The sequence below is a fragment of the Chaetodon auriga genome, chromosome 10 (genome assembly GCF_051107435.1).
Source record: "Chaetodon auriga isolate fChaAug3 chromosome 10, fChaAug3.hap1, whole genome shotgun sequence".
Lineage (NCBI taxonomy): Eukaryota > Metazoa > Chordata > Actinopteri > Chaetodontiformes > Chaetodontidae > Chaetodon > Chaetodon auriga.
The window spans coordinates 11820749-11837135 of record NC_135083.1 but is presented as its reverse complement, the minus strand read 5'-3'; the positions used below and the strand labels follow the sequence as shown (position 1 = coordinate 11837135).

Genomic DNA, 16387 nt, shown 5'->3' with positions numbered 1-16387 from the left:
CACTCCTCCGCACTCCTCAACCACACAGCTGAGGCTTCGTAATGTTATACTTGGTGAAGCTCTGCAATCTGGATAAATAAGTTCACCTGCTCTAATACCCACTTATCATACTTGAACAAATTTTCATGTTCTTAGAAGCCACTTTCTGGCGCTGGAGCGAATCAAAGCCCAGAAGGGAAACCGGAGACGACAGGGACGCTGTCCTCGCTGGTTTCTCTTATCACAGTCTCACCTCAACACCAGCCACCGCCACTGCTGAAAGACCAGGACCCAAAACACTTCAAGGATATAGAATGAATCTGTGCGCCTGTGCATATCCGTGCACGCAGTGTCTTTCTGTGTAATGCAGAAAGATGAGACATGGGAGAGCGAGCCAGGGCCATCGCCATGATGTATATCATCCCAGGGCAGTACGGGCGAGGAGAGAGCTCTTTCCTCTGTCGTTGTAAGCTCACATTCATCTGTCAGGGCCCCATTCATAAAAACATCTCTTTTATGATTGCATCAGGAACTTCCCCAATGCAATGACAAATGGGCCCTACAAAGAGCACCATTAACGAACCAAAGAGAAACATTTTCACATGGAGCGCTACTCGAGGGCCTAAGCCATCACAGACACTCTGTGAAAGCTGAAACTACATTCTCTAACATTGGCTCCTGTACATCATGTTCATGTGCTGGTTCAAATGTGTGCATGTCAGTCTGTGCACTGCCAGTGTCCCAATGAATAAACCAGTATACAGCCTGGTGTAGAGAAATTTTAGTCAGGCCTTTCAAAAGGTCGTCCTGTCAGCTAAAGGTAGGACAGTAAACAGACACGGTGCACTGTAAGCTGATAGTTTGCTCCGTCAGAACAGTCAGCCGTCACAGATGGGACAGCAGCACAATGCTTGGTCATCACACAGGTAAGGTAGGTAAGGCTCACAAGCATTTCATGGGAAATAAGGAGGGAAGGAGAAAAGTCTTAAAATGTCTTGAATTAGAACCTCTCACTACATCTGAAACAAAAAAACACATTTATAGGCGTGGGAGTTCTTGGTATCCATGCAACACGGGAGCAAAAGACATACTGTAACATGCAGGCTAGCATTAAGAGGTCTCCATTTATGCTTGCAAAGGCGGCATGCAACATGCACAGAAAAGATTCTCACACCATTGTAATTCATGCTTTAGGGAGAGCATGCATCACTCAGGTCATGCAGTGCGACGACCTCTCAGGCGGCGTGCACACACATTCTACCTTAGTCTTCATGAATTTAGAATGGCTCTTGTAGACCTCCACCTGCTTGAGCTCATCCTGCCTGTCGTCAGGGTGCAGCAGGCCACTGGTCTTTAACATCTGGACCTCATCCTCTAAGTCTCTGATGTTCCTCTCCAGGGAAGAGATCTTGGTGTCCTGCACCAGCAACAGCAGGCAGGCAGAGAGTGAGCAAAGATCTGACAGCTGACGTTGGACCTCTGGACTACCTGTGTCACTACTGTCTATCTATCCATTCATTTCTATCACGTTATGTCAAATTACATCTCTACAATAAGAACATTCAACCATGTGGATACAAGCACTGCAATTAGAAACAATAAGAGGTCAAGGAAGAGGGATTTTGTTTTGCTTTTAGAGTCTGAACAGATGAGTTTTCAGCTTGCAACATTTTCAGACGGTTCTCCTGGAGGACATTGGTAGTGCTGCACTCATTTGTTCACATGACAAATGACAGAAATAGCTATATAAAGAATGTATAAACAGAACTCCCTTCTCACCTCCGCACAGCTGACCAATCACAGCGTGAAGTGTGTGAAAATCGGATGGTAGCTTTTGGAAAGTTACAGAAATTATTGGGCACAGCCTCCCCAATTTGGACATCGGAAAGGTGTGTGGAGAGGGGTTTTCCAACGTTACACCATCCAACAAGCAGTTCTGATGAAACTGGGAGCTTAACCCCATGCAATATCCACATGGGTCACTTTGAAACAACACTAACAGCGATTCAGCATATTCACAGAAGAGTTCATAGTCCCTCGTATCTGGATTATAACCCATTCATGTGTACCCCTCTGTCTGACAGGTAAAACAGGGCAAATATCAGGGAAGACAGTCGTGTGCAGCCAAGTTGTTTTCCTTTGCAGTGTCTATGAGGGAATGGAAGGGTCTGTCATGGACAGGTCCTGAGGTTGTTTAGCTGCATGGGTCCAGACATACGTTAAATGCTAAACCTTGGAAGAGACGTGAGAGGTAATTGAATAAATGGAAGCAGATTGCATGATGCCATCAGCACAAACCACAGGCATCATGTAAGCATCTGACCTCTATTACATCCTCTGACATCAGCCCTGCCTAGCACACGGCCCTGCGTACACCATCCTAAACAGGAGTGTACACATAACAGACCGACACACAAAGAGTGTCTGCAAGAACTTTCAATGTATGCCCAGAAAAAAAATCAAGGTGGGGTATTCAAGCATTTAAGGGAATCCCTCCACCTTACCCAAACCACACACACACACACACACACACACACACACACACACACACACACACACACACACACAATGCAGAGGCAATGCTATTCAATCTTAATGTTGATTTCTGTAGTATAAGCTATACTGGATCTTTAATAACTGATTGCTATCTGTTTCAGCTCCAGAGCACAGAGAGAAAAAAACATCACCCAGAGGAAGAGAAACAAGGCAAACCCAAAGAAAACACAGAGGGTGTTATCAAACACAACGTTCAGTACAATAGGAATACATGTAAGAAGTACTGGGCCTCAAAATCAGTGAAACATGAACTACTGCAGCAATAGAACCCAGGAGGAAGTTATGGTCGAGGAAAATATATTTGCAGCCCATGTTGAGTTGACAGAAGGACCAAGAGGTGAGCACTCATTACTGTACCTGCCAGATAACGTCAGGATCAAAACAGAAAGGGGGGTTGGTGTTCTGGAATCACAAAACAGAAATACACGCCACTTAGAAAAAAGCAAGAATGCAGACACTGGAACAAACGCTGCTGGACACACTCAGATCAGTACTCAACAACATAAACAGTTTTAAAGAAGCGACAATGCAGGGAAACTCCTCTTCAACATCAACATCACCGGAGGGAGACCGTTCTCCTTCATGTGTCTAATCCCTCTGGCATTGTTTCTTTTGTATTTTCTAATTAATGCAGTCAGATTTAATTGGGCCTCTCTCATGCATTTACAACACTCTGGGCATCCCGGGCGAGCACATGTGCAGTTTGTTAATAGGCAGACAAATCACAAAGTATGTGTGAAAAATAACTGTGGTTTTGCTGTAAAGGAACCACTTTTGGAACAAGCGTTTGCTGAATGAACACTAAAAGTGTGTGTGTGTGTGTGTGTGTGTGTGTGTGTGTGTGTGTGTGTGTGCGTGTGTGTGCGTGGGTGGGTGGGTGTGCAAGCAGACACATGTGGAGTCAACTGCATTTTTCACAGCTCTAACGACTTCAAAGGGCTGAGAGGAGAGTGAAAGCTTCCATATGTGACATTTGAAACAAATTGAATAAGTGCTCAACTCTGCATGGGCCAATAATGGCCTTTACTTGGGCATGGCCGCCATACAGACAACGAAGCAACAGTAAGACAGTGTTTTTTAGATGTATGTTTGCATCTGCGTTTCCAGGCGAACCAGAGCCAGATCTACTACTGCTCACATTACAGCAGCACTCATCAATAATTAAAGCTTTGTTGGTATGAAGCTGATATCAGGCAAAACCAGACAACATGCTGCAACGGAAGAGCAATCTACACTGCTCAAACAAGATCACAACATAATACTTTCATTTGCATCACACACACCTACCACAGAATAAACTGTTCTCTCATTTGTTTGGAGATAAACTGGCTAAACAATCCCTGCAGCAACAGCAAAAAAAAAACACTCAAATTCAAGAAGCTGAGAACTGATCTATAAGTGCGATACACACTCTTCATGTGGCACACTTCAAACGTTGCCTGCTCTCATTGATCCGCTGGAAGTCCTACCTTCATATCGATGACAGTCTGCAGAGCCCTGGTCTTGGTCGGATCAGCCTGGAGCTGGTTCCGGCGATGAAGCTCCTGGGGAGGGACTCGGTAAAAATAAGCCTGGCGGCTCATCATCTTTAGCACCTTCTAACACCCACAGCTTCAGATGAGATACACTGCTCGGTCAGACCAGTCCCGGTCCTTTTTTTACTACCTTTTTTAATACCCTTTGTTGAATATAGCTATGCTATCCTCGATTGTACATCCTTAAAAATTCTTCTTGCGCAGAAAGAAAAACAACTTTTCCTGCAAGCTTTAACACAGTCCCCCGAGGACTCCTTTCTGTTTCCAACAGCAAGTGCTGGTGTCTATTCTCTGCTCTTTCTGTCTCTATTCGTTTGCAGGTGGGAGACACTCTATAGCTATACAGCAGGTCATATGAATCTGTCTCTATCACTCTCCCAGTCTCTATCTTTCCGTTTCTAACTTGTCTCTGTCTCTCTCTCTCGCAGATGTCTCTGGCATGCTAAAGCTCTTGCTTAGCAACACTTTCTGCCAGCACATGCGCTACACTTCTTCTATCAATAATTAATGGTAACTCCGATCTACAATACCCACACAAAAGGACATGCACATTCACGTTAATGGGTGCGCACACATAAAATGCCGACACGCAGCAAGTTATATGCACTTGTTGGACATTAAAAAAACTGTGAGTATGAAGTCCATTTGGAAGAGAGAACAGTATTTTCAAAAGTACACATGAGCCCCGCAATAAATGTAAAGCATTTCACATTATTGCAGTATTCAAAACCTGGACTGATCATTTCCTGAGTGTGTTATGTTACTGTAGGATTTTGTATGACTGTCCCATAAACAGGGTGGACAAAGTCAGCATTTAAAAAGTCCTAAAAGCAGCACAGAGCTGAATCAACACCTCTTTGAAAGAGTGTCAGCAAGCAGGGCAGCTACTTCATTCACATGTGAATCACTGTAGCATCTATCCAAGGCAACACAACTATCAGTGCTGCTGATTTAAGCTTCACACCACCACTCACATCCACCTGTAGTCTCTGACTCTGCTCCCAAGGAGAAGCTGTCTGCACAGCAGCTATCACATAACTGTTCAGGTATCTGTGTGTGAGGTCAAGGAAAGATGCCACACATTAACTATCCAGCTGTGTTATATTCTCATGTAAAGGATGTCCTTAACTGCGTTATATGACTGAATGAACTGCACATTCAAAACCTTTTTTAAACCTTTATTTAACCAGGGAAGCACTGCTGGGAGCAACGCTCTCTTTGTCATGGCGTTCACACCCACACAGCCACACACATTCACACCCAGAGCAATCACTGTCTGATCTGTTGGCCTCCAAGCAGCTCTGGAGCAGCTGGGGGTTAGGCTTAGCTCTGTTGTGGTACTGAGGGAGTGGTCCCTTGCTCAAGGGCACCTCAGTGGTGGCAAGGGCTGCTCTTTCAATCCCCACCCAGATTTATCTTTAGTGAACTGCGGGCTAGTCAAAGCTTTCGGCCACCACTTAAAGCTTTGGGGGGGAAGGATGCAGCAGCAGGTGCCAGAGCAAACACTTTTACTGTACAGTTACATCTGCACAGAAGGTGAGAAACATGAGCGCTGCACGCCACTGCTGCCTGATTATGTTATAGGCAGCTGCTGGAATGGGGAAAACATGCTCAGTGCATTTTCCCTGTTCAATAAAAAAATGTACACCCACTAACAGCTAATTTAATATATGCAGAGTACATACTGTATATAATGTAGCACCTTGAGGGAAAATTGTGGCACCGGAAAACACAAACCACAGGTACAGACGGATTAGAGGACAGAGAAACTGCGAGACTGTCAAAGACATAATTGTATGTTAAAAATAACAGACAGTCAGCTGGTAAAGAAAAGCTACCTGATCAGACACAGACCATGTGGAGATGGGACATACGGCAACTTAGAAAAGCATGTACAGACATACAGGGAGAGGCAACAGGTCACCACGATTTCCCACTGCTCCCATTCTTTCCAGTGAGTTGAAATGAGAGGAGACAAGGGCCTTATCCTTGTCAATTGTGGATAAGGAGGGATTAATGCTGTCAGAGCATGCCTCCGCCAGACTGGCATATCCACTGCTGTCACAATCCTAATCTTCTACGGGCCATATGTGTATTAATGTGTCACAGTCAGTGTGTCTTTTTGTCTCCCTGTGCACAATCAAGTATTTATCTGCTCCGTGGCGAGAGTGTGTATTAACGCCTTATCAACAAACAGTTAGAGAACAGTTAGAGTACAATGGGGGAAATTAAGTCACGCAAGAGAGCATGTCATCAAAGACTGTCTTCTCTGCTCCACATGTGTCAGAGGGGCGAGCATATGGAATGAATAGGATCAAACGTAACACTATAGCAATAAGTACCGGCATCCTGAATGAAGGATACGGTCAAAAGGTTCAATTCTAGCCTGAAGGCAATGGTGTCATATATGCCATGCGCAGACTAGAACATGCACAGGTCCTACATCCACACGCACACACACACACCACATAATACACACACACACATTCATCAATCACATTCCCATCCCTTCTCCATCAGTGAGAGAAAAAGGAAACACATTTGCCCGCCACAAATGTGTAAATGTGTCCGCCTCTCAGCTCAATGTCTTAAAAGAGCAGTTTGAAAAGACAAAGGGAAAATCAGAGGGAACGCCTTGCAGAGAAATAGGGAGGGGGCGAGAAGAAGGTTTGAGGGGTGTAATTTTGTGCCGATAAACTTTTCCGCTCAAACATTCTGGGAGATCAACAGAGCGTGGCGAGTATGTGGTGCCCGGGGTGTGGTGGGGAGAAGGCAGCATTTGTGTGTGTGTGTGTGTGCGTGTGTGTGTGTGTGTGTGATGGTATTTACAGTGGTCTTCTAATGTTAGCTGAGAGGGGCTTCGTTAGCAGAGGCTGAAAGTAGCCAATCAAGAACGGAGTCCTAAAAAGCCCCACCCCGGACAGGCGTTTCACCAATTAACCTAACCACAACGGACAGCATATCAGCCTGGGGAGAGAAAGAAGAGAGAGTGGGACACTTTGATGGACTGAGATACAAGAAAGGCGGAAAGGCAGATGAGAAAGGAGCGGGGAGCAGATGTGAAAATGTTGCAGCTCATAGGCTGGTGGCAAGCGAGCACGAACTTCCACTTCTCAATATACTGGCACTCGAAAAAGCTAGATTTCTGAAGTTTCATCAATGCATGAGAGATGATGAGGGGGCAGTCAGAGCGGGCTTGCCAAAAACAGCAGCAGGACTTCTGAAGCCAGTGAAAAACAGGAGAGTGCTTTGCCCTTAGGTTCTCAACACCTGAGCTATGCTACATACTCATCCAATACTGAGCGAGACAGCCGGGGCCCTAACTCTATCCAGAACACCTCAGGACCACATGCAATCTGCAGTACGATATGTCTGAAAGTAGATATGCCATCCCCAAGTAAAAAATCTCACAGTGCGAGTGTGCATGTGTGTGCGCACGCCCTTGGCAGCAGGTCAGGGCCGGGCAGGAACAGACCAGTGGTGCGGCTGTTATTATTGGGTCTACAGGGACCTGGCGGCTGGGGAGAGCCGATTAGGCCCAGATTTATGCCTCTCAGCATGTGTGTGTGTGTGTGTGTGTGTGTGTGTGTGTGTGTGTGTGCGTGTACCATCACACAAAACTTAACTCACAGTTAGTATGGGCAGCCACAGAAGTTAAAATCTAATAAAACACTGCCACTTTGTGGACACTTCCAGTACTGCAAAAGCTTGCCTGTAAACACTATAGAGTAGAAGCTGCTTGAAAATAACTCAGACATACTACTTATTATATGGCTTCCACATTATTGTAAAAAATGTAGATGAGTCAAGTGTAAAAATCTCATCTCAAGAGCCAAGTGAATAGGCTGACATAGATGTGCCAGTGTTTCTATGCCAAGGTCTGTGAAGCTAAGACAGACTGACAGCTGACAAAGACGAACAGGAAACACAAGCGAGAGAGCACGACTGCACACACACCATCCCCTGACAACACATATCAGCAGGTGAAGGAGTGATGGCGCTCTATATCCACACATACGGCACATCAGCATACCGTACGCAAATAAAGAGAGACAGCTGGTTAAAGTAACTTCACATCTGGCCATGGTCTGTAAGTCCTGAGTGGTGCAACAGTGACAGAATGGGGGAAAGACAAAAAAGAGATTTCAGGTCTTACTCAATTCTTTGATTTGCATCACACAAAGCTGCGTAATATCGGTTCATATATTTTCACATTGTTCTCCGACACCTTCTTTACAGAAAAAAATAATATAAAGACAAAGTTTAATGTGATCGTTTCTCTTCAAATCAGCAAAGAACACCTAAAAAGCCCTCAGCCATGTTTGAAGGATAAATAAAAGCAGAGGTGAACTAAAAATGGGGGCATTTATTATCCAAGCTCAAGCTAAACAAGCTGCGTCATTTAAAGGAGAGTAATGGGTGCGGTAATGAAAGGCAGTCGGGCTGGTTTCCTTTGGAGCTAATCAAAAGAACTAAGAGTAGTGCCCCCTAATAGAGGCAATAGCTGCACAGCCATCACCGGCTTGCCTTCACGAACCATGACAAGTGCAAGCGCAAGGCTAAATTACCACTCTGACACGTAAACAAAGCCGAGAGGCCTTCACAGGAAGGAGGCTGCTTCTTACACTTAAATAAGTTCATAGAAATCCTTCAATTAATCTGTATTCAGGCCAGCCTTTAACAGTCAAACTCCACAACAACCATAACCACATTAAACTTGAATATTCTTCACCATAATGTTAATAAACTACATTTTGAATCTCCTAATATATTTTTATGTTTTCATTCATTCATGTTGTTTTGTCTGGTACGATATACAAATTAGTTTGTTTCACTTTAAGCCAGGCTTTTAGTTTAGTTAGTTTTAAAAAAAAATAGCTGCTAAAAACTACTATATATATATACGATATACATGGTGAGAGAGAGAAAGTCTCCATCACCCCATGTCAACCTCAGAGGGGAGGAGGCCAGAAGGAGACGAAGGAAAAAAAACGAAAGAACAACAGTCGCCTCTCTTTTCAATCAGGGCGGTCAGAGTGTTTTCCCTCATTAATCATACATTAATATTCAGACAAACACAGCTTGTTTTTCTACCTTAGAAAAACACTCCTTTCTCCCATCTCTCCCTCTCTCTCACCTCACCTCTCAGGCCCAGTCACCCCTCCTCCTCAGTTACACCCACAGTATGTGCTAAGCTGTCAAGCAGTTAAAAATAGCACAGCACACAGAGTGTGTGTGAACAGGTACTCACCTCTTACACACACAGCATGGTAAGGTCCCATACATTACGCACAGAGACACACATACACGAGCACACACATGCACAGCGGTGGTTGCATGGGCTGAAACACCCCCGCTCCCCTCTGACAGTGACCAAACACCCAGCATGGGTGGATATCCCATCAGCCACCGGCAGCCCAGCAAGGGAGTGTCCTTGCTAGAAACACTAAGCCGACAGGCCCCAGATGTGCACGCATGCACACATACACACACACACAAACACACACGCAATCATTCTGAGCAGGCACGGCAGACATAGAAGCAGACAAACAACACATAGACAGAAAAACAAGAACATAATGACACAAACAATAGCAGAGGCTGTGCAGACATACAACACACACAAACGCACACACACACACACACTGACAGAGAGGTAGGGAAATTAAAGGCTAAGAAGATTTAGGAGTTAAAAATAAACAAGGCAGGAGTGAGGAGCACAGAGCGGCCAACTACTACTAGCCCTCCTGGCAGAGGGTATAGAGACACCTGTGCTGCACCGCCGCTCAGCGGGGAGACTGATAGTTTTAGATTGAGAATTTACAGTGAGTCTCTGAGACAGGAAAAAAAAGAGTGAGGCACGAGCACAGCAATATCACACACATTTTCTCATATTTTAATTGAGAGTTTGTGATTTGTGGTTGAAATTATTTTTCAGTTCCACTGCACAACAAGCTCACTGTATGTCAGATGCCGCAGAATAAATGCCAAATGCTATGCACAACGCACTGCAAGTGGAATATGAGCAACTGCCATATGAGCATGCACATACCCATGAACACGGACACACAAATATGCCTATGTAGAAATATACTGTAACACACACACACACACACACACACACACACACACACATAAACCAAATGAGTCAGATTGTAAAACTGCATGGCTGAATACAGGCTTAGAGCTCTCCGTATGTTAATCTGGCCCATTGATAAGACCTGCTGAGCTGCTTTCTGCTCCCACACTCTACGTAATACCGACACACTCATAGGTACACACACACACACACACACACACACACACACACACACACACACACACACACACACACAAACATACGCACACACACACACACACATACACATATACACAGGCAAGTACAGCATGCAAAATAATATCTCAGCCATTAATATATATCACATATCTGTGTGGTATTAAAAATCACATGACGTCTTGACTTACCATCATACAGACTGTATGATGGTAAGGCAGCTTGGAAGCATGTGGAATGAATTTTCACAACCATTCTGGGTAAAATCTGACATAGTAATCACTTTGTAGTGTCATTAGGCAACACAACGCTGTACTATGATTCACAATATTAAAAAACTGCTTTGATCCTATCAAAGTGATAAATGATAATGACAAATATCGCCATACCGCCCAGCCCTGCTGTTGTTGCTGTACCTCTTCGATACTGTAGATGAATTGGAAAAGATACATAATCATTCACCCCTGGGAGAAAAACACACCTCTCTCACATGCATGTTTTCCAGTTGTGCTTCAGCCTCCTGCGCCGCCATGGTAATGATGCCTGTCCGCTGTCCCCGACCCCACTGTCCTTGACCTTGACCTTGGCCCTGAAGCATCTCCAGCAGCCTCTGGATGCTCTCGTCCCGGGCGCCGAGTGTCTGCTTCTGAGAGTCGATTCTCATCTCCATCTCCTCCATGGTCTTCCTCAGCAGCAACAGCTCCTTGGCCTGACGGTCGTGCTCCGACTGCAGCCGGAAGAAATTCTCCTCTGACGGGTCGAGAGGAGGGGATGAGGAGAAGCCGTCGCACCCAGGCACCTGGCAGGGGCTGCAGGGCCGGAGTGAACTAGAGCTGGGCGCTACCACCGGACCTTGGCTGGGACTGTAGAGGGGCTGATTTGGGCTGTTCCTCAGGCCAGGTTGAAGGGTGTTGGCTGGACTGATTCTCTGCGCAGCTACTGCAGTGTTACAGCCATAACCAGGGCTGTGAATGATGACATCAGCTTCCTGTTGCCTCGGATTGTAGGTGTTGGATGGGCTGGGTCTCGGGCTGTTCCTCAGACCAGGACTGTGCAGGTTGCTGGGGCTTTGTCTGGGGCTGTGGCCAGGGCTGAGTCCCCCTCTGTGGTCCTGGTCCGTATGGAGTTCTCGATAGGAGCCAGAGTTCATCTGCTGTCGCTGTTGCTGCATGCGATTGTTCATCTCCCTGTGAGCCCTCAGCTCCTCCTGAAGCTCCTGAACTGTCAACGGAAGCTGCTACGAAGACAGAGTACAATTAACTGCCCATTCATTCGATAAGCACACAAACATACCAAACACACAGACATGTATTAAAAATTTCTAAACACATGACAACAAACACACAGAAAAAAATACACGTTGGAGTACATAAAACAGACCTTGTTTCTTCTAACATCCCCAGGCTGCATCAGAGAGATGTGATATAAGAAAGACACACATGCATAAAGCCAAAATAGAAAGCAGACAAAATTTAATCAAATTAAATTTGAAAAAGCCTAAATACCAAACTAATATATAGATTACTGCAAGCTGTTGGGTGATGGTTACATGTTTTGGCCACCAGAGGGCGTATTATCTTCAAAACATAGGGAGGATACATAGAGGGTACCAGGCAACAGTGACTTGGGTTTGTTTGCACCCAGATGAACATCAAAGGAGGAGGGGAGAAAAGACGGGATAATGGGCGATGTTCTTAAAGATGAAGACAAATTTACAATTAATGAAAGCAAATTAAGTGAAAGTTTCCAAATGCACAGCTTTCCCTCAAAGAGAATCAGACATAAGATTAATAATAATAATAATCATTTATCTATTGGCAAGTAAACTTCCCACACAGTTTATTGGCTGTACCATCATATAGAACAGAAAACTTTAAATGTCATGAGAATCATTGTAAAAACATTCCCTGTTCAGCTGCATATAATGACATTTAAAAACTTTGTCCCTTGAATTAATATTTATGGGTTTAAACAATGCTTGCCTGCACAGTGTGAGTGCAAGGATGGACTCATCAGTGCATGAGCAAGACAGCAGAGGTGGTTTGATGCAAAGACTGATTGATCGTTCATTTATCACCCGAACAAATGATTACTAAGTGACACAAATGGGCTCGAGCCTCGCTGGGGACATTTCACTCAACATTTCTGCTTATGCCTCATGTTGTAGTGCAAAATAATACAAAATACAATATGCTAATTTGCATTCACAGCTCTCAGCTTGTCTGACTGGCAAATGGAAATTCATTCTGTGCTTGGAACCATGGACACAGTGCATTACTGATGATTGACCGAGCAGGGAGAAAAGGCCGTAAGGAAATCAAACACAAGGACGACATACACAGCATCTTACTCTACACGGAGCAGGTGAAAGATTCATTGACACAAACACTAAACGGAAGTTAAATTACTAATCTTCCCCTCTGTGTGAAGCTATTACTAATTTTGCCTCAAATATTCTTACTCCTCTGCTCGAGTCCAGAAGGTGGGTAGCGCCAAGGACACAGAGTTGAGATGTAGGAGGAAGGCGAGGGTGAACACGGATAATCAATGCAACAAGCTAGCACTGAATATCAAGTCAGAGTGGGTGGACAATCCTCTGCACAAGCGCACACACACACACACACACACACAGACACACACACACACACACACACACACACACACACACACACACACACACACACACACACACAACCAGGAGTGTAGACACAAATGCATGTGTACACACACACACGCACACACACACCAAACAAACAGATGGTTAGGGGGCAGGTCTGGTCATTGCTACTGAGACAAAAGGTGACATTCTTCATGCTAATTAGAAAGTTCTCCTGTCAGACTGAACTCTTCCCCAGAGTGTCTCGAAGGGCAAAAAAACAGGAGAACTGGAGAAGACAAAAAAGAGGAGAAAAGTGATCTGAGAGGCGAGATGGGGGACAGAGATGATACGGGAGAGTGCTGTAGGTTCAGCTCATCTTCTGCGTGAGGCCTCTGTGTTATCACAGAGAAAGTTAAATTTAAAGCTGGGAGACAAAAAGACTTGGTAACAATTTAGAGAGGGACCAATATTGTCAACTAAGTTGTAATCATTTTCAGCTGGAACTGAAACAGCCCTTGGTGTGTGTGTGTGTGTGTGTGTGTGTGTGTGTGTGTGTGTGTGTCTGTAAGAGAGAGGAAGGGAGAGAGAGTAGGAGAATGGTGGAGACAGACAGAAAGAGAGTAATAGAATGTTTTATGATGAATAATGTTTTGCTAACAGGAGATGAAAGCTCAGGAACAGCAGACTAACTCGATTACAGCAACAACAGAACTGAATGGCAGCTGATACTAAAACTGGACAGGTGAATAGTGGGTGTACATCACACTGATTTTCAGTTTGAACTGCACTGGTATCAATCGTGCTAGAAGCGTGAAATACAGTATGAGATTCCAACAAGTTGGGATGCTGTGTAAAACATAAATAAAACAGAATGTGATAATTTGCTAAACCTTTTTTTTACACTCAATGGAAAACAATACAACAAAAGACTGGGAAAGTTGTGGAAAGCTCCAAAAACCCCTGTTTGGAACATTCCACAGGTAAACAGGTTCACTGGTAACAGGTGATAGTATCATGATTGGGTATGAGAGGAGCATCCTGGAAAGGCTCAGTCGTTCATGAGCGAGGAAGGAGAGAGGTTCACCACTTTGTGAACACATGACTGTATAAAGGATGTCACTACTGGGCTCGGGAACACGTCGTAAAACTGTTCTTGGTAAACACAGTTCATTGGCAAATGATTGCTCTTTTTATTTTATTCACACAGCGTCCCAACATATGAAACTCTATAAAGCTTCACAGCAATTCCAGCGTTCCTGAAGGCACGCCTGTATTCATTTTCAAAGTTTCTGATTTTATGATGTTTGGTTTTAACATCAGAAGAAAGTGTGTGCGAGTGTGTCACAGTGTCTTCACACTGTGTGACAATTCGAGATGAAGAAGCTATAAATACAACTGCAGAGGTGGCTCCTTGGTTACAAGAGGGAGGAGTCAGATGGAGGAGCATAGATATGATTTAAGTTTCCGCACGCTGGTGTGAGAGAGATGAAGTGCAATGAGCAAATGCAACACTGACAGGATGGTGCCAATGATTCTCTGAACAGGATGAAATAAATCTCCAGACTTCCAGGTATTTTCCTCCAGAGAAACACTTCCATCTTCCCACCAGACAATCACAGACACAAGAGGAATTAAAATGCTACACAATGTGACAATGGAGACACAGAGGGCGGGCCATGAAAGAGCAGATATATGGCAGCTATGCAGTGGGACAGACAGATGGGTAATGCCTCAGACTGACTGGGACAGCCTCCAGGGAGAGGTGGCACAGGACAGGCTGGTCACTGTCCCTTCAGGAGTAGCTGTGAGCTTTTTCAGAATCTGGCTAACGCTTGGAACGGCAGGTTCCCATGGAAACACAGACAGTGCTGAGCCCAGAAAACATCTTTACAAATGAAGTGCACAGAAGCTTTTGTATGCAACCTTGAAGACAGGAACAAAAGGTACGCTGTGAGAGGTATGATGTGCAGGGGAGATGGACGGGCCAACGCAAAAAGTCTCAATGCGATGCGAGCGGACAAATCTGAAAGTTTTGTTTCAAAATGACATTTTCACCTTTTGAAAAACGTAATGCAATAAAGGCTTGCTGGTGCTGAAGTGACTTAGTGTTGAACACTGAGAAGAATATGGAGTGGAAATATATCATTTTTGAAACAAACTCCTCAATTTGTCATTTTCTCTCACCTGCAGATCCTCTTGGTTAGTCCTGTACTGGTCCTTCAGAACCGAGGTCCTCACCTCCTCACGCCTTACCCCTTTGTCTCTTTTCACATCTGGGGTCCAGAAGTTGACATTATTTGTGCTGGGGCCCGTCCTTCCATCCCTCCCTCCATCCAGCTCTCTCCTCAGGTTTTCATTCTCCCTCTGCAGATCCCTGAGCTGAACCTGGAGATCAACCGTGGAGCCCTCTCCTCGTCCAGCTGAATCTAGCGGATGTCTCCCAGACTGGCGCCGCAGACTGGAAGTCCCTGCATGATGCAAGGTTTGATCCCCATAGTGGTCTGACGGGTGATGCAGTCCATAGGAGGTGATGTTTGGGCTGCTGCCTGTGGCTGTTGTCCGGCTAGTGTAGGAGGAGCGGCTGGTGCTCCTGCCCAGCGTCATGGTGCCTTTGGGGTACCCCCCGGAGGGTTCCAAGGAATCCCTCTCACTGGGGTACATGGTGCTTGAAGTGGCATAGGCAGCACTCAAAGACTGGATGTTTTCCATAGACAGGGTTTTACCCCCTGGCGCTGTAGCTGAACCATGAGTTACTCCTTTGTCTGCTGCTGTGCCAGGTTTGATCTTTAAACCTGGCCTAGATACCGACCCTTGACCTCCACCCAATTTAGACGTTGTTCCGGGAATAACGCCTGACACAGAGCCTGGTTCTAGGCCCGAGCGGGAGCCTGGTGCTGAGCTTGCAGCCTGTTTGCCTTTCCCCTGTTTGGGGGATCTGGAAAAGCGTGAATGAGATGCGCCGCCATCAGTCTGCCCACCACTCTTTGGACCAGCAGACAGCTTGCTTTGCGAGGGCTTGGCTCTGATGTTTAAAGGCATTTTTTCATATGGCAAAGGTCGACTTTTGAGAGGAAACTGTTAAGGTAGGGAATATTATCATGTCCCTTAATGGAAACAGAATGAATAAAAAGGTTGAAAATAAAGGCCACGTCTCGGCCTCTCAGTTCTCACCTGTCCATCCCTGATTGTTTAGGGCTTGAGGCTGAGTCTTATTTAGTCCTATTAGAAGAAAGTGACACTGACTGTTTGCTAGAGGGCTCCTAGACACACAGGCCAGAGGACTTGTGGTTTCAGCTACAGTGCAGGACATCATGGATTCTACACAGGTAGAAGAGGGACAACAGAGAAAAAAACTCATTAAAAAAAAATCATATTAAAAAGAAACAACACAAGCAACATCACAACATGGCTCACAGAGCTGATTATTGTTTTATAATAATGTTT

General features: G+C 45.1%; 1 protein-coding gene across 7 annotated transcripts in view; it reads right to left on the bottom strand.

Moving 5' to 3' along the window:
- LOC143327080 (ERC protein 2-like) overlaps positions 1-16387 on the bottom strand; it is a 144420-nt gene that overhangs the window by 125889 nt on the left and 2144 nt on the right. For 3 of the 7 annotated variants that reach the window (XR_013077723.1, XM_076741233.1, XM_076741238.1), the window contains exons 2-5: positions 15128-16261; positions 11725-11748; positions 10826-11581; positions 1241-1396 (exon numbers count right to left, since the gene is read on the bottom strand). Coding sequence is in view for 6 of the 7 variants with exons in the window: in XM_076741233.1 (XP_076597348.1) it covers positions 1241-1396; positions 10826-11581; positions 11725-11748; positions 15128-15982 (1791 nt within the window). In the remaining variant the exon portion in view is untranslated. The remainder of the gene's footprint in view (positions 1-1240; positions 1397-10825; positions 11582-11724; positions 11749-15127; positions 16262-16387) is intronic. The other 4 variants (XM_076741234.1, XM_076741235.1, XM_076741237.1 and 1 more) reach the window with 4 other exon arrangements.